The sequence below is a fragment of the Aedes albopictus genome, chromosome 3, assembly GCF_035046485.1.
Source record: "Aedes albopictus strain Foshan chromosome 3, AalbF5, whole genome shotgun sequence".
Lineage (NCBI taxonomy): Eukaryota > Metazoa > Arthropoda > Insecta > Diptera > Culicidae > Aedes > Aedes albopictus.
In genome coordinates this window covers 204,238,962-204,263,205 of record NC_085138.1, presented here as the reverse complement: position 1 = coordinate 204,263,205, position 24,244 = coordinate 204,238,962, and the positions used below count along the sequence as shown (strand labels likewise).

General features: G+C 41.0%; 1 protein-coding gene across 8 annotated transcripts in view; it reads right to left on the bottom strand.

Moving 5' to 3' along the window:
* Positions 1 to 24,244, bottom strand: part of LOC109416142 (clathrin heavy chain) — a 27,530-nt gene extending 3,286 nt beyond the window's left edge. Inside the window, exons 1-9 of one of the 8 annotated variants that reach the window (XM_029863361.2) lie at positions 24,004 to 24,244; positions 23,255 to 23,530; positions 10,143 to 10,350; positions 9,817 to 10,071; positions 5,703 to 9,749; positions 3,265 to 3,431; positions 3,112 to 3,198; positions 2,828 to 3,047; positions 2,641 to 2,665 (exon numbers count right to left, since the gene is read on the bottom strand). In XM_029863361.2, coding sequence (XP_029719221.2) covers positions 2,655 to 2,665; positions 2,828 to 3,047; positions 3,112 to 3,198; positions 3,265 to 3,431; positions 5,703 to 9,749; positions 9,817 to 10,071; positions 10,143 to 10,350; positions 23,255 to 23,296 — 5,037 coding nt within the window. In that variant the 5' untranslated portion in view covers positions 23,297 to 23,530; positions 24,004 to 24,244 and the 3' untranslated portion in view covers positions 2,641 to 2,654. Of the gene's footprint in view, positions 1 to 2,640; positions 3,048 to 3,111; positions 3,199 to 3,264; positions 3,432 to 5,702; positions 9,750 to 9,816; positions 10,072 to 10,142; positions 10,351 to 23,254; positions 23,706 to 23,938; positions 23,958 to 24,003 lie in introns of those variants that run through there. The other 7 variants (XM_062858651.1, XM_062858652.1, XM_062858653.1 and 4 more) reach the window with 7 other exon arrangements.

Genomic DNA, 24,244 nt, shown 5'->3' with positions numbered 1-24,244 from the left:
CAAATCTTGAAGCACATCAATGAATTCCAAGAAACTCTCTAGTTGGTGTTATTGATACAAACAAGCTTTCTGTCTGAGTGAGATAAGAATGCATACTATCGCCGTTACTGTTGCTCATACATGGTGTCTATTCGTTTACTAACATAAAATTCCCTGATTTTTCCTGGTCTGAGGAAAAAAAATCCAGGTTCAGAAATAGAAATAATAACTAGCAGAAGTAAATTTACCATATACCTGGCAGAAAAGAGTTTGTTGAATTTTGTTAGAAAAAAAATGTGGCGGCATTAGTTGATTTATTTCTGGTTGAACTTCCAGCAGAAATGGAGCAACTCCAACAGTTTTCGGCGCATTTCAAATTAAATTTAATGCAAAAGTCTATTGAATTTATTTGTCAATTAATAGGGAATGTTTGCGATTTTTTTAACTGATTAAGATGTTGGTGAGAGCCTTCAAGGAATATTCACAAATATTTTGTATAAATCTATGGGGGTATAAGACGATAAATTGTTGTAGAAACATATTATGTAATCTATTCTACTCAAGAAATCTCACAGAAAATCACAAAATTAAATAATGAACATATTCTTGTTTATCGACCGTATTCTATTATTAACTTGATGATTTTGTGGCTATATCGGTCTCTTTCTACTCATAGTATAAGAGAGTAGAGATCAAAGTGGATAATGAAATGATAGATATGATAGAATTCGCTAGGTAGCGAACAAGTGTGAAAATTTATAGAAGGTGAAATTAGGCAAGTAGGCCACTTTGATCTCTACTCCCTTATACTATGAGTAGAAAGAGACCGATATAGCCACAAAATCATCAAGTTAAATAATGAACTTTTTGCAATATTTCATTAGAAACTGCATGGGATTTTTTACTGTCGACATTCTTGAAAAATCCTTAGCAAATCTTAGTCCAAAAATTATTCGAAAAGTCTGTACAGAAATGTCTTTCAAGAATTTGCTTGCTCTTAGTGAAAGTGCCAAAACAGAATTGCAGCATGCTGGTCAAAGCATTGACTGGCCACTGCCGACCAGCTATCACATGGCGAATATAAGGCAAACTTATTTATTTGTATGTGATAGCTGTGAATCCGATTATGGAACTTCGTGGTATTTGATATGTAACTGTAGAGTTTTTGCTCAACTGCAGCAGTTTCGTAACGTTTCCGAGTAATCGGTAAACACTAATTGAGTAAAACTGAGTTCAGAAACCTGAACCCATTGTGATACGCTTATGCGGTAATTACCATTAAACGGATAAGATGGTGTCCATTCATTAATCCAGTACCGAGAAGAAACCCAAAATATTCCGAAAATAGACCCACTGGCGAACACAATAATACATTGCCAAAACATAAATAGGTAGGGGACCCCAGGGCAAAAAGGACGCCGGGGCACGATGATTTCCCTATGAAACGTAATGATATAGGCATAATTGATGACTGCTGAACCTTCTCCACAGTCTTATAATGTAATATTCGTCATATTTTGTATTGAAAGTCCTGAATTAAGTTAAAAATTGCTGAGAAGATTGCTGTATCTTGGATCTGGTCAGAAATTATAACAGTGACATCTCACAAAATAAGGATTTTCAAAGGGCATTTCATATTTCTTTAGATTTATTCGAAGCTGAAAGTCAGTTTACAATAATTGCAAGTATTTGTAATAGAATACTGTGGCTGTGCCGCCATTTTATACAAAAATATGCATTAAAATGCACTATTGACATTCCGGGGCAAAAAGGACACCTCTGCCAGGGGCAAAAGGAACAGTCTTTGAATCGCACTTTGCTTGAACATAATCTTGAATTCAAATGTCAAACAGTCGTTGTTGTTGTTGTGATTTCAAGAGGCCGGTCGAGGATGGTGCGCAGGTACAAATGAATTTCGACCCGCAAACAACGACCATCCGCCAGCAGGATCGCCAATTCCAAAGCGGTGACCGATTCTGACATACCGGTAAAGCGAGCAGGGCGTTCACCGAAGAAGGCTGATTCATTAGGTATGTGTCCTTTTTGCCCCGGTAGAGTGGCGTTCTTGCCTCGGCCCATTTTTTTCAATGAGCAAAACAACCAAAAGAAATGTTCATATTTTGTACACTTTTATGATACACGCTAAAACTGCTCAGCACTAAAATGTGTAAGACCTACTCATAAGTGCATAATTTCCAGACCACACAAAAATGTGTAGCAGTTACACATTCTCAAAAAACAGCTCGTACACTCTTCTAAATGCGAAATGTTGATTTTTTTTTGTTTTCCAAGGTCACTAGTAATCCTACCTAGATTGGCGTACACAAATTTTTGCGATTTTAACAATTTTGCGGTCACTGGAGCTGATTTTGTAAATGTGCAAGGGTTACACATTTTTGGTGTAGTCTGGAAATTATGCACTTTAGTGCTGAGCGGCGTTAGCGTGTATGTTTCATATCAATATGGACTTAGTTTTATAGATGGTAATCTACATTAAACTTTGGACTTAGTTTTATAGATAGTAATCTACATTAAACTTTGCATCCGATAAACGTTCGATTTACTGGTGTTTATACCATGTCAAAATGCTTAAGGTGACCTTCTTGCCCCGGGTCCCCCTACATATAAAATATGATTGTAATTTAAAAGCTATATACTCACCAGTAATGTTCACCTTAGCTGAACGCTGCACGTTAGCGAGCGAGTCGTAATTAAGAAGACAAAAAATAAATGATTTTAGTGTCTACCGATAGCACAGTCAAATAACGAATTCAGAACTACGATGCATGTTCGAACGTGTGGGTGTGTTGTGTAGGTATGCAGGTATGTGGGTGTTGTTTTTACATACCACCATATCCCGGATATGGTGACATATTCGGTTGCGCCGGAACGTAAGCTCCGGCATATTGCGGGGCATACTGCGGCATTCCCATTCCCGGACCAGCGGTTAGCATGAGTTGGGGCTCCGGCAGGATGATTGATTTGTGTTCGGAATTTTCTCCCTCCTTTTGTCGTTCAGCATCGGCTACTTCCAATTTGTCCACCTTGGATGTGTACTCTCGGGTTACCTGGGGATTTGATGTTATATTTTTTTTTTTCGTGGAGATTGACTTTAAGCTATTTCTAACATACCTGTATTAAATAGGGCATTGCAAAGTCCATGATATTGTGACGCCATGCCAGCTCTAAAATGATATCCGGGCGCAGGAGGTCGTAGCACTGAAAGTTCAAAGAGCATAGAATTTTACATTGTTGCGAAACGTTAGTTAACATTGCAAACCCTACCTGGAATAAACATGCCGCGAAGCAATCGTGCGCGCCACGTTCTAGGAACCAACCAAGTAATTCTTCAGCCAGTTCTCCCTGATGGGATTCCGCTGCATATTCCATTGCATCTTTAAAGAGACGATCCTTTTTGCACAATTCCACGCTCTGCTTCCAGCGGTTGTTTCCTGAAAAAAAAAAAAACACATCAATCAATTAGCGGAATTGCTGACACACTTTTGTAAAACAGACAACTCGAGCTATAGATACTAGCATAATATTATATAGGGTGACTTTGGGCAGTTTTGTTATTTTTGTCATAAGGGGTTTTTGAAAGCCAAATTGCCTGAAAGTTGGTCAATTCAGCATGATTGAGAAAGATTTGACGCCAACTTTGAGTTCAACAAGACCCCCCTGACGAAGAGAACAAAACGGCCGAAAATACGTAAGTTTCCCTAAATACGGTCAGACTTTGTCCACATATTTTATTATATAACACTATGAGAAACACTACGAGCGGCCATTAAGAGAGGAAATGCGGAATGCGGCCCAAACAAAACAAAAACAATTTCGGGAGTAAATCTTACAAGCTAACCACGTGTTAGATAATTTCAAAGTAGGTTGATACGCGCATTACTGACGAAATTACTACACATAAAAAATGCTGTGTAATAACCGTAACATTAGCATCATGGCATCATCATCAGACGGTAGCACACACTTTTCGGTTTTGCGGACAATGTTTATCTTATCGGCATCGATCGTAGACCAGTGGAGATAGTTTTCCCTCCTCAGTGAGCATAGATTGATAATAAATTCGGCCAAAAAGAAGTAGGGAAGTGGAACCATCTCGGCAGGGGTCCTATTTTGGGCACTTTTCTGCTATAACTCAGCCAATTCTGAACCAATTGATACAATTTTTGGAACGCAATGAGATGATGATGATGATGATGATGATTGTGTACCCACCACCAGCGCAAGGATTACCTATGGCTGCAGAGTCATACCGGAACGGAATGATCTACCTGATGGTTTGTTGTAGCAGGGTAAGCTAAATTCACTGGAGACCTTCGGAAAACAACATGATAGTTGTTATCTCGTGACAAAGTCTGGCCACCCCACGAACATTTGCCCGGAAACCAGTTCATTTAACTTCCTTAGGCTACCCCTCCGAAATCCCCATATATGTCATGTTCAAATATAAAAAGTAATAAGGAACGAACTCACCGGGTAATCCTGACCAGCTGGTTTTCTATGTTTGGCTTTGGTCTCAGCATGCAAACGGTCCAACCATATTAAATGTGCACTCGTTCACACCGCTCGTTGATTCTCCGATCGTCCATCGAAGAATCCGAAAAAAATACATAAGCGAGAATACCCGACGCACTGAAAAACAATCTCTTGGATACTAGCATTTCCGAACTCGGAAAAACGACGAACACGAGCACCACGATGCGGGCAATGTCGATCGTTAACACAAAGTGCGAACAAAAAACACAAAGAAAAATACGCAAACGCGGGAACGACGAAATGCGGCAAGTTTCAGCCTCCGCGCCCTGCTTGTCACTGACGACCGTCGACCGTTCACTCTTCCATCAGCGTTCCACCCAAGTACGAACGAAAACACAAAGAAAAATACGAAAACGCGGTAAAGACGAAATGCGGCGTGTTTCAGCCTCCACGCCCTGCTTGTCACTGACGACCGACGACCGTTCACTCTTCCATCAGCGTTCCACCCAAGTACGAACGAAAACACAAATAAAAATGCGAAAACGCGGTAAAGGCGAAATGCGGCGTGTTTCAGCCTCCACGCCCTGCTTGTCACTGATTTTTGGAACGCAATGAGATACGTATAATATCTAGCCGTGTACAACATTTTAAGTCAATTGGTTTGGACTTGACTGAGTTATAGCGAAGAGTGCCTAAAATACCGGCCGCTGCCCAAGTGGTTCGCTACCCTACATGGTAGCAAGTAGAGACCGAGGTAGGCGTAGTGTTGTTAGTGTTGAGGTAGTGATTGATGAGGATGTGTTTGAAGTTGCTGAAGGATCTCCTTATCTTGGACCACTTGTAACATGTGATGAGAAAAGCCGTATTGCAACAGCGAAAGGAACTTTTTACACGGACTTCGCAACTAGCTTACGTCCCGTAGCTTAAAAATACAAACGAAATCCGCTCTTTAGTCTACAAATATAAAACTCTGTACTCAATTTGTGAAACGCATAAATACGACCTAACTAGTGGGATTGTCAAGTAGTGCGGATGCCGGAAGAAAGAACTGCGAAAAGATTATTCAACAGCGAACCAAGAAGAGGTCGGCGACTTAGTGGACGGTGCTGGAGTAAACTTCCTTCCAACAAGGTTATCAAGGTAGATAGAAAGCATTGACTTAGTCTTATACTGTCTTAATAGACACCACCTTAAATTTAAACCATTTAGTTTGTATCAAACATACATACCTTTGTACAAGTAAGCGGCAATCCGTCTGAATTCCGTCAGTTCATGCTTCTCCAGTTTCTGAGCAAGAGCGATGTTGTCAAAGTTGTCGAACGCGTCGATCGATGTTCTGAGTCCCTGGTAGTCCTCTTCATCAATCAGCAGTCCATTGAGTGCTTCATTGATTGCCTTGTTGTTTAGGCTTTGCACTGAACGAAGATACGTCTTCACCAGCTGTAGGTGTCCTTGCTTAGTGAAGAAGTTCACTGAACGAGTATGGTCCATTCGGGGTGCCAGCACGAGAAGCATATCGTTCAGCAGAAGCGGTTTGTAATCGAGATAGAATTGGATAGCCTTGTAGTATAGCTCAATGTTTGCCACCTTTGTGATAATGTCTTTGAAGTGTCCTTCCCTCCAAGCTTCGGTAGGATGAGCCATCATCGCCAGGACAGCGTTATCGTACTCTTCGTATTTATCGTACAGGAATACCAGTTCCGACCAGAGGTGAGCCTGCTCAGCAGCGCGAAGTACCTTGGGAATGTTAACGCGGGACCAGAATAGCTCCAAGTGTTCACGCATTTTAGCTGGCTTGTATTTCGAGTACAGGATAGCCAGCTCCGTGAACATGCCCATATGGGCGCGCTCCAATCCAAGCGCTGCTTCAAGGAGTCCAATCAGCTCTTCAAAGTGACCTCGATCCTGATAGTAAGTAATCAGATCTTCCAATTCATCTGCATGGACTACAATGTGCAGGCCGCACATCTGGGCCAATCGGAATTCCTCGGCATCAACACAAGCAAAGCAGACCTCCTTCCATGTACGAGTGGAATTGGCTTTTCTCGCGCCATCCACAGCTCCCTGAAATTCCTTCAAGTGGACCAAAGTAATGGCCAATCTGGCGAAATTGCTGACGTTGTTGTAGAGTAGTTTCGCAGCTTCGTACATTTTATCATTGAAGCAGCGATCGCCAATCTTCTGGATGTCGGCATGGTTCGGTCCGGAAACGAACTCTTCCAAATCTGCCAACCGACCAGTGCGAGCGTAGGCATAGATCAATTCACTTTCGATGTAGCTTTCACGAGCCTTCTTGCGTGCCATTTGCAGATATCGAACCAAATCTTCCCAAGATTCATTTTTGCTAGCAGTTTCCACAACGTCCATGTACGCACTAGGATCATCTGCTTTAATGTAACTGTCAATGGCCTCTTTAACCAATCCCTGTTGTAATTGTGCGCGTGCCAATTGAGACCAAACTGCCGGTTCATTGCAGCGTTCGGCGAATTCATTTGCCCTCTCCAAATTGTGCACCTGTTCAATCAGAACCTGAATAGCAGAAGTATTGACATCGAATTTCTTGAAAATGGCGAACGCTTCCTCGTACAGCTCGTTGTTGATAGCAATGTTGGCAATATCCGGTGCATCGTAATTGTCCAAACGGTTGATGTAATCCATGACTCGGCTTCTGTCTGCCTTGATCGCCGTGAGGATGAGCAGATTTTGCAAATTGCGATGATCCGAAAACACCGAAGAGTCTAGCACAATTTTCTCGAGCAACTCGATCAATTCGTTTGGTAAATCAGCAGTCATGAATGCCTTTACGGTAACAGAGATGTCGTCCGGATCCTGTGTTTCGGAAAGCGCAGTTTGCACGACCTGATCGATCAGTTGACGTTTGTACGGGTTAGCTTCCGACAGCACATCGGCCCACAGTTCTGCGTCACGTCGGCGAACCAGGTATCTGGCTTCGGATTTGAAGAGCGAGTTCTCGTTGCACACGGCAATCAGTTCCCGATCACAATGTCCACGTTCATAGGCGACGCAAGCCAAGTGAGGATCACGCTTCTCGCAGTATCTTCCCACCACACGGCTGTCGTAAAACTGGTTCTCCTTCAAGAACCTTTCCGGATTGTTGTTCGAATCGATATAGATCTTGGCAAGAGCATTGTGAGTTGCTGGCTCGATGCAGCCCTCGTGGACGCGAGATTCCAGCCACGGAAGCAACAACTTCAGCCGATTGCGTTTTTCAACCTCTTCCACGAGCTCATCGGTGGAGAATTGGCCTTTCACTACCAAGATTAGGTTCTTAATTATGTCCTCGGAGCAGTCGACATCCAGAAGGCCTCCAACAACGACCGGGAGACGAGATGGGTTCACCTTTTGTACATAAATCTCAATGTACTTTTGCAGACTGTTGCGGTACAGATAGAGTACAAGATCGTGTACAAAATCGAAACGATCGCAAACGATGATCAATGGTAGCTGATCGGTCAGCTTAGCTTCCTTGAGGAAGTTCTTCACACGTTCGGCGTTATAGCAGTTGGACTCGCGGCAAATACGTTCAACTTCCTTGATTTGGTTTGTCTTGCATGCCGCTTGAATGTACTTGAAGTGCACTTCCGGATCTTGGCTGAAGTTGACAATCGACCCCAGGAAGTAGAACAATCCTTCGTAGCTCTTGAAGCTTTCGAACAAATCAATCAGAGCCTTTGTGGTCAGCTGTTCGTGGTACTTGGTCGCAATCTGAACACAGATTTGCAGATTCTGGCGAATGTTGGCTGTCAGCATTGCCTTCAAACATTCCAGAGAATCCTCAACTGACAACGTACCGAAGAATCCCACCAGCCAATCTCCGTTCAACAGATGTGTATGTACAACAGCACGCTTGATGTCGTACAAATCCGTGTAATGTTCCAGAGCACGTTGCAACAATCCAGCTTTCTCGCACAGCTGGGCGATGTGGGCACGATCGTAATGAGTGAACATGGCATTACCAAGAATGGCATCTGCCACCTGTGGAGCCGACATCAAGTTCATCTCCAGCAGACGGGTTTGAAGGGAACCTTCACTGGGACGATTGTTCTTCAAAGCATCTAGTAGGAATGCCGTACACTGCTGAACCATGTTCTGTTCCATGAATATGTCTACGATCTGGTTAATGTCGGCCAGAGGTTCTTCATCAGCAACCAACATACTTGCGAATCCGGCACCCTGTTCTGGATTGGTCCGCATGACTGAACGCAGCAAAAAAACATAGTCTGGGCTGTAATTGACCTTCTTCGCGTAGAGTACGATCTTCTGGAACTGTCCGGTCTCAGCGAAGCATTGGATGACCTTGTTCGGGACATTCGAGCGTAGATAGATGGAGAGAGCCAAAGTTGGATCTGACGGTTTCACCAGGTCTCCCAGCTCTTCGCTGCACTCCAGTTTTTCCTCTTTCAGCCACTTCTCGCATAACTGCTTACGACCCTGGGCCAAGACCGGGCGGCACAGCTCGAGAGATTCATATTTGTTCAGCTTGCCTTGGTCAAGCAGAATGCCAAAGTATTGCAGCAACGGAGGCGAATTTGTTCCAGGCTGAGCGGGAACCTGTTGGAATTTTTGGATTGTTTGAGGAGTACGAAGTATTCCCCTGGGAGCAATAGCTGCAACCTTGGCAGCTTCGGCATACTGGGCATTTTGGAACAGTTGATTGAACTTGCGCACAAACAAATCCTCTGCTCCGGATAGATTGTTCCGGACGGCCATGCGTAGTGCAAGATCGGGATTTTGCAGAACTGTGTTGATGTAAGGAATGATTTGTTCTTCGTCAACCGTTACCGACAGGACTTGACCTTTGCGATTGACACCGATTATTCCGCCGCTGGATTCATGCGGAGCCGTCACGAAAATGGTATCCGCCGAAATACGGTTCATGTAGATACATGTGCCTGTTTCGATATCGTACATATGAATGTAGCCATATTTGGTGATCAAATAAATAACGTCATATTTTGGCGACACTTGCATCGCTACTGGGAAGTCGCTCTGCGCCTCCGGTGGGAAGAAGACATCCACGGCTTTCTTTGTGAAAGCGGTGTTGCCGGTGGGCGGTGCACCAACCTCGATGATATGCAGTTTGGCAGCATTGGCCGAGCGAACGGCAAAGCAGAACAACGTCGATGGTTCCTTGTTCTCCTCCATCTTGAATGTCGCGAACGACGCTGCGTGACCTTCGATTGCCTGGGACACTTTGCGTTCCACTGAGTATAGTTGCATTGCCCCGATCACACGGTTTTGCTGAGCGGAGATACCTGGAAAAAGGAATAATATTGAAATAATCAAGAATTGTATGAGTCTCGGGAGGGTCGACCAACTTACCAACTAAGAGAAGCCAAGCCTGCTTGGGATCGGTTCTATAGTTGATGATTTGGCATCCGTTCAGCGATGAGTGTCGCTCGAACATCTTTACTGGGGTAGAGTCTCCCTCCATGGACCAATGGTACACCGAAGTTTCGGTCACCAAAGACAGCGTGTTCAGCGTGATCCACTTCCAGAAGACTACCTCCTCGGTCATTGCGTGGGCCTTCATTTTCGACTTCATCTCGATGTTGAAAATTTGAAGAGTCTTTTGAGCTGCGGGTCCAGATTATAAGAACAAATTAACGTAGTGGCAACATGTTGTTGAGGGTTTCAAGCATAGATACCTTTGAGAGCGATGACCTTACTAGCAGGGTTCATGATAGCCGAATCAGCGCTTATCGGCCGGCGAATGGGATTTTGCGCGTCGTTCATGTCGATGATGACGACCTGCGCCGTTTCACCGATTTTCTCACGGACACAGATAAACTTGTCCGATTCCATGGTTAGGTTGGTGAAAGAGATTGAGCTCGGGTTTATGTTGATGTTGGTGAGCTGCAAGAATACATTAGATTCAATTAGTAATGAAGTACTTCATGTATAAATACATAAAAAACGATATTGAAGGAATAGCCGTTTTAACTTAAACTTTTTCTACACTCTGTTTAATCTCTAATCTTGGCCAGGAAATGATCCTTCTGAAGAAGGTCGGTTACCCACGTATTGAAAATAACTTATTTCGGTATTTAATTTTGTAAGTATTGTAAAAATACCCAAACGAGTTATTGGTTTGGTGTTGGAGACTGCTTAAGGTATTATTCAATTATGGAAAAATCGCCGAATATTATTTAGGTATTACCATACCTGATGTTATTATTCACGTGTTATGCACAGAATACACACCAGGTATTATTTTAGGCATTTTACCTCTTATACAGGGCTTCTTAATACCGCATTCAGGTTGTAGGTATTCGGTTTTCCATACCTGAGTTGGGTATTCTTCAGCTATTTTCTCCAGCTCGGGTGATTATAAGGCTATGGATCACCAATCCGGAGACGGCGGGTTCGATTCCTGTTCCGGTCGGGAAAATTTTCTCGACTCCCTGGCCATAGTATATAATTATACTTGGCGGCTGTTACCACGTAGACCAAAATTTAGCCATCTCAGACCCCCCCTTCCCCCTCGTAGACTTTTGTCCATACAAAAATTTTGAAATTTGTATGGAGCGTAGACTTTGGCCAGACCCCCTCCCTCTTTCCAAAAAGTCTACGTGGTATCCAATTCTACGGCCCCTTGCCAAACAATGTAAAATTCATGCAATGGCAGGCTAAGAAAGCCCTACTGTAACAAAACCGAATACTTTATTACTTCTTAATGGCGATAAAGTAATACGACATGTATGGTATGTGGGGGCAAGATGGGTCAGGGGGCAAGATGGGTCAGTACCGTTTTCAATCGCACAATATAAGTTTTGAATCTTTCAATAATTTTCCCAGATGAACGACGGGGATACACAAAAAAGTGGTATATTGTTTTGAAAATTCTATACGTTCCTCGCACAGAAAAAAATAAAATATTTTTTCGTTAAACTCCTTATGCTATACATTTCATATGACTACGTGTATTGTGTAGACGGGGCAAGATGGGTCACCCTAATTTTTCGGTATGTTTGCATAGTTTTTGAAAATGTTTTATTTTTCATGGAAAGGCTATTCTGTGACCTACACTATCGAAGCGATGAGAGCACTGAAAATTTGAGAACATATTTTTTAAATTTTCCTTCAAAAAATATAGGTTTTCAAAGTTCGTTTATGGCTACCCGAACAAAAATCTTCTAGTTCTGAGAATAATCTACCGATATGTTTCAACACTTTCTTCATGTAATCTGTACGTCTATGAAGCTTAGATGGATTCTATAACATTCCCCAGAAAACCATTCCCCAGAATACCAATCCCCAGAATTCCATTCCCCAGAAAACCATTTCCCAGAATGTACCATTCCCCAGAATGTACCATTTCCCAGAAATCCATTCCCCAGAAATCCATTCCCCAGAATGCACCATTCCCCAGAATGTACCATTCCCCAGAAAAGCTTGATATACTCTGCTAAAAAGTTTAATTCGATACACAAACAGTAAAATGTTGATCATAATGATATGTCCCGGACAGACATGTGATACGAGTATGATTCCTGTACAACGGTACGCAGTGTCAAGAAAATTCTAACAAGACTGACTTGAACTGAGAGAATTTTCAGTATGGCACTCATTTCAAGCGCAATTGTACAGTGATTCTTGTATCACATGTGTGTCATAAGTATTATAGGCAAGGATTTTAACATTATAGTGTTATTACGAGCAAATATCTATTTTTTGTACGGTATATGTAACAAATTAAGGTAAAAATGTATACATACATACATATCCATAAAAATATTCTACAATGGTTCAAACGTTTAATTACCATTGTACACAGTTGCATGTTGATCTTTAACCTATCTTGAAAGTTCACAAACTGTTAGTTGCGTTGCTATAAAATGTTTTGTTTTTGATAGATTTGTGAAAATTGTGCAGCACTTGTTTTACGATGAATAACGTTTTAAAAGTGATGTGCAAAATTTACAGAGAAAACGCATATTCTTCTGATGTTGTTCAGTGTACAAGATACTAAAGACTCAACTGACCACGTTTTTCTTTGCAAACGGTTGGAGGGATCCATCCCAATGGCTGTTCCTAATTATTCGCTTCAAAGGCTCTTCATTCATGCGGTATGAGAAGGGCTTTCATCATTATTCCAATACTATGGAATGGAATAGAAAAAGTGAACATTTAAGCAGTTTTAATGCCAACAATTCTAAATATTTTTAAGGACAAGGTATTTGGAGTACATTGCTCAAAATTTCTAGAGCACCGTTTTTTAGAACCGTTGAACGAATTTGGATTAAAATGCATCACGCTGTTGACAACCACTGAACAATTAGTGTGATGCATTTTCATCCAAATCCGTTAAACGGTTCTAAAAAACGGTGCTCTAGAAATTTTGATCTATGTACTCCAAATACCTTGTCCTTAATGAAGAAGGGAAAAAGTATCATTGTTTTCCTTTTGGCATTCAAAAACCCAACAATGTTCCTTCTTTTTAAACAATATTCTTCTTAAAATTAAGGCAATTAGTAAAAATAGCAACATAGATTCTCCCTTCTTTTCTACATAGGCTGTTCTTTCGAATTGCACTTTTCAGGAAATTATGGGCATTATTACAACCACCGGTGTTAAATTGCTGTTATATTTATTATATATTTTTTTTTTTAATTTCTAAACATCTGTGCTTGTGGTGCCGATTGTAACTAGCCTAAACATTGTAACTCGAAAGAACAGCCTATGTAGAAAAGAAAGGAAAATCTATGTTGAAAAAGTAAGCAGTTGTGATGCCGATAATTTCCTGAAAAGTGCAATTCGAAAGCACAGCCTATGCAGCAAAGAAGGAAAAGTCTATGTTGAAAATGAAAGCAGTTATAATTCCAATAATTGTACCAATTGCCTAAATTCTAAAAAAAGCTTGTTTAAAAAAAGGAACAGTGTTGGGCTTTTGAATGCCGCAAGGAAAACAATGTCACCACAGACAAACAGACGTAACACTTCGAACATTTTTCGATTTAAAGTTTAGTCTCGGAAATAGGTTCGCTTAATTCTAAAAGGAATAAATTTGGCCAATCATCAACTAGATAGATGGCAGTAGTGAGCAAACGTCAAACTCAAACAAAAACTATGCGAGCGCCGCGAATTGGCAGTTGGTCAACTCTCAATTTTTCAAATAAACCGTTAAATCGATGTACGATGGCAATTATCAGAGTGTTACGTTTCCTTCTTCGTTAAAAAAAATGTTTGAGTCGTTATAAGAATTGTTGGCATTACAACTGCTTATATGTTTATCAAAAATGTTCCCTTCTTTTGCATAGGCTGTTCTTTCCAGTTGCACTTTTCAAGAAATTATCGGCATTGCAACTGCTTACTTTTTTAACATAGATTCTCCCTTCTTTTTTGCATAGGCTGTTCTTTCGAATTGCACTTTTCGGGAAATTATGGGCATTACAGCCTCCACCGGTGTTAAAATTGCTGTTATATTTATTTCATATTTTTTCTAAATTTCTAAACACCTGTGCTTGTGGTGCCGATAATTACCTGAATAGTGTAACTTGAAACAATAGCCTATGCAGAAAAGAAGGAAAAAACTACGTAGAAAATGTAAGAAGTTTTGATGCCGATAATTTACTGAAAAGTACAATTCGAAAGAACAGCCTATGCAGAAAAGAAGGAAAAATGTATGTTGAAAAAGTAAGCAGTTGCGATGCCAATAATTATACCAATAGCCTAAATTGTAAAGGCAAATCATGCTTATTTGCGAAGTTTTTCTTGTCAAATAAGAATTTTTGGCAGGATGTTTCTTCCGGTGATTTTTTACGAACAAATATTTGATTTTTAGCTATTAATATAAACCATTCAGAATTAAAGCAATAGTTTTATTTTTTTCTGGGGAATGGTACATTCTGGGGAATGGAATTCTGGGGAATGGTACATTCTGGGGAATGGATTTCTGGGGAATGGTACATTCTGGGGAATGGTTTTCTGGGGAATGGTACATTCTGGGGAATGGAATTCTGGGGTTTGGTTTTCTGGGGAATGGTTTTCTGGGGAATGTTATAGAATCGCTTAGATGTATAGAGAAAAACTAGAAGATATAGTATTTTTTGTTGGAGGAAAATCGAGTTTTCTTATAGCTGACCCATCTTGCCCCCGTTAAAATGAGGTGGGGCAAGATGGGTCATGCTTTGAAAATTGTTTGTCAAGACGCAGGTTTCAAACTTTATAACCTTTTTATACTCTTATATCATAGCTGATTAGTGTATCTGAGAGTCGTGGTAGAATACAGAGAAATGCGATTTATATTCAGAAAGTTATAGGGATCAATTTCTTAGGTGACCCATCCTGCCCCCACTTACCATACTATACAAAGGACACGGGATATACCACAATAGATCAAATTTTGGTCGCAATGGTTTATGTTCCGAACAGGGAAGAAAGTCCTTCAATTAATAACTGTGGAAGTGCTAGGAACACTAAGTTGAAAAGAGGCAGCCCAAGTTCCAATCCGAGGAGTCGAAGGCCAGGCAGTCGAGAAAATTTTCCCGACCGGAACGAGAATCGAACCCGCCATCTCTGGATTGGTGATCCTCTATACTCTATAGAGTATTGTCTTCCAATATTATATACATTTGCAATAATGGTGACAAGCCTACTTTCTCAAATGCAATCAGACAGTCTTGGATCTAACACTGTACAATGCTGTAATCGTAATCTTTGACAAGATTACAAATCGACTCGTGGCAGATGAGATTTCTCTATCTGATCATAAACACATAACCTTCAATTGGAGTGGTGGAGATTATACTGACTACTAGAGACATGCCATGGTCAGTCTTGTAAACATTCGACACTTTTCACTACCCTCATTTCGTTGCCGCAGTCAGGTGTCAGCTTGCTTTGTTACATTCGTGCGCTACCGTTACCTCTTTGACACAACACGAGCGGTAAAACGAAGTTCAATAACCATAAGAGCACCTTTAACGGTGCGCTTTTATACCCCGTTTGGTAGCCCTCCATCATTGCAGCAAACTTTACCGGTCGCTGCTAGATGCGCTCGCAAAATAGTAGCGCTATGGGTGGGTGACCAAATATAACAGCGCGACAGTTGCGCTGCTAAAATGCAATAAGAATATGACAACCCTCCCGATACGAATTAGGGTGACTAATTTGATTGCTACCGGTGTGGAAAAGGGTGGTTAAGTCAAAATGGTAGCGCTGCGCGGGTTGCTCGAATAGTAGCCGCCGTTAATGTTGCTCTAAGAAAGCGTGAAATTAATATCGTCTGACACGATGACATTTGTCTAATTCTTGCTTTTCACATAGATTTACAGCCAATTTCGATTATGAATGTTAGTATTAGTTTATTCTTGCATGTTGCATTGAATACGACACGCATTTGGTAAACACAGCTCTCATTATGGAAGAAGACAGGAACAAAACAAACAGAACAAACAAGAAGACAGGAACAAAAGCCGAACCGTCTCCCACAGACGCTATCGTGGTGAAGTGCATTCGTTTGACATTTTTGTTTCGTACAGTAGTTTGATTGCTTGTGTGGCGAATGTCGGAGACAAAGGAGGCCGAATATCGACGAAAAAGTTAAAATGACTGTGATCTCTAACAAGATTGGCCACTTCAAACTGGATCGCGTTAGAAAATTTTCTCGTAAAATGTTCAATAGGGCGAAACAAGCGGGAGACTGGACTCAGTACAGGAAAGCCCTGACTGAGTACAACAACGAAATACGAAAATCTAAATGAAAATCTTGGGTGCTGACATGTGAAGCATGTCAGCACTGATTCACTGATGAAAATAGGCCAGTAATCAAAATGATTAAAGACTGGATGAAACCTGTGGAGAGCCATGATGTTCCCTACAAGTTACACAAAACAACTCCCGTAGATTGGGAAGTCGGAGGTCCCACTGTTCGTCAATGATCAATCAAATTCTATACAGATGGCTCAAAAGTTGGAATAAAAATGGTAGCAGAAATCTACGGCCCTCGAATACACATTTCAGTGGCGATGGGACACTACCCTGCTTCAAGCTGAAATTCTTGCTATTTTGAAATGCGCAAATATTTGCCTTGAGAGAAAATACAGATATGCAAATGTTTGTATTCTCTCCGAGAGTCAAGCTGCACTAAAAAAACATTGTGCGCTTACAAATGCACTTCAAAGCTTGTCTGGCGGCTCGTTATAGTTGGGCTGTCTCGACGGTTGAATGTTCGCTGGTTGGGGCAAACCCCAACTAAAAAGCACTGTCAATGTCAAAATCGATGTCAAAACAAGTTTGACGTCTGACCACCGTCGCATCGCAGCTCCTATAGAGATAAGTGACATTTCAACACACGAACACTAGAGCAAATTTTTCCTCACACAAAAGTGCACGCCGATTGAAAGGCTATTCAGATTGCATATGCAAATATTACCCAATCGAATTGGGTAAAACGGGTAAATAATGATAAAACTAACGTCCGGGGCAAGAGTGCAAATATTTTCCTCGCAGTTTCACAACTACATCTACTAAAAAGGCACGCATACATTTGAACGTGATTACCTCTATATGCAGAACTTTTGTGCAAGTATGTGAGTGTTTCCTGACGTATTTCTCGTCACTTGCGTGTGTCTAGAGCATTTTGATCAGTTGCCCCAACGAACGAACACGATTCGCTAATCGGGGCGCAGTCGTGACCCAGCGAGCGAATCCTCACTGTATTTCACTGCGAAAACTCAGTCAACTTATACTTGGTTCCAGGTCACTGTGGCATTGAAGGGAATGAAATGACAGGCAAGCTTGCTAAAAGTGGTTCCAATTTACAGTTTGCTGGCCCAGAAACGTTCTGCGGTAATTGGATGATGTCAAAAATTGCATTCAGTCAAAACGATTTATTACACCAAATGATTATACCGTCAAGTCGCCAGTCTTGAATGAATATCTTTTTTATTATTTGCATATTATTGTGAGCTTACTCGACCACTGGATTCGAAGGTCGACTCGTCACCCTATTTCAAACGTCCTTTTCTACAAAACCTCGTCAATTTGATGTCTTCTTGCTGCCACTTTTGCACAAACTACCTCGTTTTTTGATGCGACCTTCTGCTGTCATCATTGAAAAAGAAAGAGAGCGAAGATGATATGTGAGTGAGGTAGCAAAAAAACACGTGTCACTGTCACTTTTGACACATTCGACTGTGAAACCAGGTGTGAAGGCAAAAACGGACGATTTTTGGGACGGTTCGAAGCACGAACGTTCCTAACCGTGGTGTTCGATTGAGGAATACCCGCACAATAAATTCTGCAAGTTTGACAGCAAGGGGATGTGTATGAGCCATTAAATGGCGTAAAATTTTTACGAAGTGACAACAATGTTGATGATGATATTGATTTTCACGGGTTATTGGTAGCGTCCTGTCAAAATTCATTCATAAAATCGGCTCGTAAAATGGAATATGGACGTTAAATTCTGATTGGAACGGCCCCGCTCTAGTGTCAAAATTCTCGGACCGCGATGAATTCGATTCATCGGTGGATACGTCCATTGGAAATCATCATAATTATAAAAGCCCACCAGAGTTGTCTGTCTGTCCTACCGTCACACAGAACAGACATCCAAGTCCAGTTCCGAAACTGTGTGAGGAATTTAACGGCCACTTGAAATCGGCAACACAAGTGGCAACATCGTGGCGCTGCAATCGGTTAATTTCCCATGTTAATTTAATTCACCACTTGAAATGTTTCAATTCACCACTGACTGTGGCAATATGGTATTATCGTCGCACCACCAAATCGAAGTCGTCGCTTGAAGCACATGCGAAGTTGCAGCTGCGACGTAAATTTGAATCTATTTTTTCTGTTGCGCATCATTAAGCTAATTAAGAGCTACAATATGCACTAATAAAATTGAGTTGCGACATTTCTAAGTACGTTAAAAATCAATTTTCGCAAGTACGGTCACTTCGGTTTTCGACCAAAAGCATAATATTTGGCGACGTTAGTGTTTTCATCGTGTATTGGTTTGCAACCTTACTTAAGTGAAGATTCAAATCCTTACACAACTTTATGAATGAAATTTGTTCTAGCCTGGATGTCTGTTCTCTGTGCTTCCGTCACACTTTGAAATGTTTCACCATAGCTATAACATCTAAAAATTACGAGAACTTTCTGGAAATTATTGGATTTTTCAGATATAATAATAAGAAGAAGAACATTCGGAACGTTCTGGATGATAATGATGATGATTGTGTACCCACCATCAGCGCAAGGATTACCTATGGCTGCAGAGTCATACCGGAAGGGAATGATCTACCTGATGGTTTGTTGTAGCAGGGTAAGCTAAATTCACTGGAAACCTTCGGAAGACAACACGATGGTTGTTATCTTTGTTATATTCGGAACGTTCTGGAACTTCAAAACTCTCAAAATGTCTGAGAATTTTCTGAAAGTTATCGAAAGTTTCAGAAACTTGGATGAACGTTCTGGAATGTTCTAGAGCATTTTTTTTTTATTTTCGAGAACTTCAGCATGTTTCTGGACGCTCCAGAAAAAAAGGAAGAAACATACAAAAACAAATTCTAAATTTCGAATGCGAACTGCTCCAGGAACGACTGTCAAACGAACCAGTCACCCTCAGCATGGTTTTTCTAATGTCGTTTTCGTTTTTGCAGCGGTGCTACACCGCTTCGTGCTACACTTTTTGCTGAATAAACGAACATATTCGGTGCAGTTGCATTGGTGTGCGTGTATAAACACCAAAATATTGAGAACTTTGCAAACGCTGATTGGTGGACACGGTGTGCACCAGCTACACTCCCGATTTTTTGAGTGCTACACTATCATGCGCGGTGCAGAAAAAGTGCTGCACCGGTGTAGCACGAAAATCAAAAACGAACGTTTTCGGTGCAAAAGTGCTACACCGGTGTAGTTCCACCGCAAAAACGAAAACGACATAAGTACCCGCGAGTCAACTGCTTCTGCTATAGACGCCCAAAACATTTATTTACGGTGGCTAAAATGGAATGAAAAATTCTCAGTTCGTTAGAAGCTTCTAGAAGTTTCTTTCCATTTCAGGGATTAGAACCCTATTATCAGGCATTCACGAGTCCAAGATGTGTACTTGGAAGAATACTTTCTGGCGTTTTCATTTTTATGTCGTTTTCGTGTTTGCGGTAGTGCTACACCGGTGCAGCACTTTTGCACTCAGAAAATCGGGAGTGTAGCAGGTGTACACCGCGTCCACCAATCAGCGTTAGCAAAGTAGTCAATATTTTGGTTTTATACACGCACACCAATGCAAGTACACCAAAAACGTTCGTTTTTTCAGCGAAAAGTGTAGCACGAAACGGTGTAGCATCGCCGCAAATACATGATAGTATACCTTCCGGCGTTTCTGATGAGTCCAATGCTGAATGAAATGTTTCGCATATTTATTGATACGGTGGCTTCTGGAGAAGCTTCTGGAAATTGTTATTCCAGAAGTTTCAAGAATCTTCTTAATGGATGAACATATTCTAAATTTATATTAAGCAGATGAAAACGGCATACGGGATTAAATAAATGCCGGAGTTGTCTGTCTGTTGTTCTCCAGTCACGATTAGCAAAGTTTCACTGACATATTTCACGTAACGTGGAATGATGGGATGGGGGTCTCCAGTTAGCCTAGTGGTTAAGGCTATTTATCGATAATCCAGAGACGGCGGGTTCGATTCCCGTTCCGATCGGGAACATTTTCAAGACTCGCTGGGCATAATGTATCATTGTACTTGCCTCACAATATACAAATTCGTGCAATGGCAGGCAAAGAAAGCCCTTCAATTAATAACTGTGGAAGTGCTCAAAGAACACTAAGTTGAAGCGAGGCAAGCCAAGTCCCAGTGGGGAGTCGAGCCATATAAAGAAGAAGAAGAAGAAGAGGAATGATGGGACAGCATTGTATGGTCTAGAAAAAGAAGAATAAGGAGAAGAAAAAGCAAAGAGAGAACAGGAAGGGAGACGAGGTTTCAAAAATTGTTCTAGTACTTTCTGTGTGATCGAGATTTTTCTGTTTCAAATTCTTTTAAACTGCAAGAAGGTCAATAGGGGTATTCACTCAACAAATTTAATAACTGCGTAATCAATGATTACCTGATTATTGAAATGTTTCATGAAATTTTTGAATGAAATAATCGAAGATTGCCTTGGTTATTGCAAAGGTTTAATCAGTTTAATCGGTTTACGCTGTTTATTGAATCCCCTGAATGTGATATTCGAGAAGTTTCTATTTCAAATATGAAGAAATGTCTTGAACTTTCCTGGGCAAAGCGGAAGAAGTAGAAGACAAATAAGTTTTTTAGAAATTATCCGGATCTTTCCAAATCAAAGAAAAGAAAATATTCTAGGACATATTTTTAAAGAATGAAGAGGCGTATAAACTAAATGTTCGTGAACATGAACGTGAACATGTTTCAAATCAAAAAATCTGAAACTTTTCTGGAAGAAGTTATTGAAGAAGAGGAGGGAGGAGGAAGGAGATGAAGATACGAAATATTTTGGAATATTGTAGAAGTCATCCCGCTGTCCAATGAGGTCAACAACCTCGGATTAAAGATGGATAGCAACTTGAAGTGGACGGCCCAAGTGAACGATGTAACCAAAAAAGTTTTTGGCACGATAAAGGTTTTCCGTCGCTTCGCACCGGTCCTTTCGATTCCCACACGAATGAAGCTGATGCAAGCGGTGATCATACCTTTTCTCACATACAGCGACGCAGTGTACGTGCCTGGACTATCCACCCAACTTAAGGACCAACTGCATCGGAGCTTTAAGGCCGGTGTCCGTTTCGTATACAACATCCGGAGAAGAGATTCCACCGCTGCTGTTCGCAACAATATTCTGGGTCGTGACCTCATGCGGCACTACCAGAATCGTATCAACTGCTTCATGCGAAGTGCGTTTTACGACTCACATCCGACGTACATCCTCGACCTCCTTCAAAAATGCCGCTCAGATCGAACGAGCTCCTTCATAATTCCGAGGAACAGCACCAGTAGCAGGAAAAGTGTGATAATCGCCGGGGCACTCAGCTGGAATGCGCTACCCACGGAAGTCAAGAACAATTTTTTTTTTTTTTTTTTTATCTGTATTAACGAGATTTTTAGCCCTAGGCTAGTTCATCTCGGGACCCACGCTTTACTTCCCTTCCGAAGGAAGAACTCACATTTTGTGAGTTTGTCGGGAGTGGGATTCGATCCCAGGTCCTCGGCGTGATAGTCAAGTGTTCTAACCATCACACCAGATCCGCTTCACAGTCAAGAACAAACCTACGATTACTTCTTTCAAAAAAGCACTAATTTAAACACACTAAAACTAAAATAACTTCGCTTTGCAGTTGTATAATATTAGTTTTTTCTAAATGTAATACTCTATACTATAAGGTACTTTCCTTGACCTGAAAAATAGTTGATAGCTGCCAGGCTTACGTCAAATCTAATAAATACAAATACAAATACATTCTTGAATGTATGAAAATATTATTATCAACAATCAACCAAGAACATTTGAGATTTTTTGATAAATAAGGGAACATTTAGAAACCTTCTATTGAAAATTCAGAGAATTAAGTATATTCTGAAAAAAGTTGAAGATAAACAAAATTCTCATATGAAATAGTTTTAAGCCATTATAAAAACTCTCGGAATTGTGAAAACCCTTAACGGACGTGGCTAGCCACGTCGGGTCAGCTAGTTATAACACAGTTTGAATCAATAGCGAAACCTGATGAAATTCCTTTAGAATCTTGGTTGTAGCGCAAGAAGAAAGCGCATTCGTCAGATTCAGTGACACGGTTTAGTTTCCGCACAGTGCTGCGAAATTCGGCGGTTTTGACACTTTATGTGAGCAGCGTCACTTTGTCGAAAAATCTACCGTTTACTCTATCAGAAAACTGATGAAACCCTTAAAAGAACTGTTTGAACCAGAATTTGATCAAATTATTGAACGCGCGTTCAATAAATTTCTTACGCGAACCTGTAACATTAGATTTAAGGAGAGTTCAACATGAAATGTTTCACTATGTAGGGTATTGGTTCCCTTCTTAAGCATGTGGCTCCCATTTTCATCCTACGAAAAACAAAGGATTGAAGCGCTATTTGTTTTGTTTTTTATTTTTGTATTTTTTGTTAGAAGTGAGTACCCATGAAAACAAAAAGAACGGAATCAATCGGTGCCGTAATCGCTTGTTTTCGAATGGGATGAATATGGGAGCGTGAGATTACTGATGGCACATATACCCTACCTACGTTATATCGAAGCAAAATGTACGTTATATCGAATTTGCTATATCGAAGATTACCTGTATTTACAACATCGAGTTATGGCTCAATTCGTTCCATACAAGGCATAGGTTTATGCATCAAACTGTGACCCAGTCTTCTTTTGTAATGTAAAACCCGTCGACGTGTGTCCAACCGTGATGATGATAATGACGATGATGATTAATACATGACTCAATTTCCAGTAGCAGTAACCTCCTAGCAGCTCTTTCTCTTCAGGCAGAAGAGGCTGTTGTTATCGTTATGAACATAGAAAAAGATTGACACAACCGTCCGTCATCCATCAGTGTGGAAAAGATCCATCCGAAGAGAGGAAGTACACAAATTCATCATTATCATCATCATCATCATAGCCATCGTCACTGGCTGATTCACTAGGTGTCTCCATGGAGTGGAGCTATGCAGAAAGGGGGCGTCTATTGATTCGATTTTTCTTACTCGGCTTTTTCTTCTTTCACTTATCGTTTTTCACTTCCTCGCCCACAAGAAAAGATAGCCAAAATTACCTGCAAATGCTCTTGGAAACGGATCGGGAGTGCCTGCGACATGATGGCAATTTGATCACGAACTCGCTAGCAACAAAATGGTACACTTTTCAACACTTTTCGCACGGGTTTTCACGGGAAAAACAGAAAAACTCCGCTTCCGCTGATTTTCTTCGTGCTGCACACAGCAGTCAATTGAATCGCCTCTCGCCTTCGCCTCTCACAAATTCAACATGGCGGCGACCGTGTTCGAAAAAGCGTTCTATTGTGATGACACTGTATTCATACGCCTACGAACTGAAACGTAAATATTTTCACTACTAATAATACCAACAAAGGGTTCGAATTTGTTTCTTAAACCTGCACTAGTTATACAAGAGAATTGTTTCGATTTGCAATTTAATTTTAATTTAGCAATACACTTCAGCAAGTCACAAACGATTTTCGAAACTTGGATCTATTTTCTGATTCACAACCTGCCACATGAACACTTTTTTGACATTTCGCTCTCATGAATGTCGAAACCGTTTGTCACTTGCGAGAAAAATAAAAAAAAAAAAACATTTTTTTCCGATGACCCTTCGATTGTATTTTTATCGATTTTTCCGTCGCAAATTTTGCTCTAATGTGGAGCCACTAAGCCGTGGCTAAAATTTCCCGTAAATCACTTCAGCAATCGTTTCTGATTCTGCTATGTAATCATACAAATATTATGTAATCGGCGCCAAACTTTTAATCCAGTTATGCTGATGCGATTAACGGTACACTACCTCACGTCGATTTTTCACTGATCAACTACGCCCAACAAAGGCAGATTATAATTCGAATATTACAGTTTGTTTGTTCTGATTTCTGATCGCTGCAGTGAGGTGCGGTCAAATCTTGCACTTGAATGCCTTTAGGATAACCGATCACACGAGAATTTCCAACAAATTCCGTAAGCAAACAGAACCGAACTTCACGCACGCACAGAACGACGGACGACGGCGACGATGGGACGATGATTAAGCG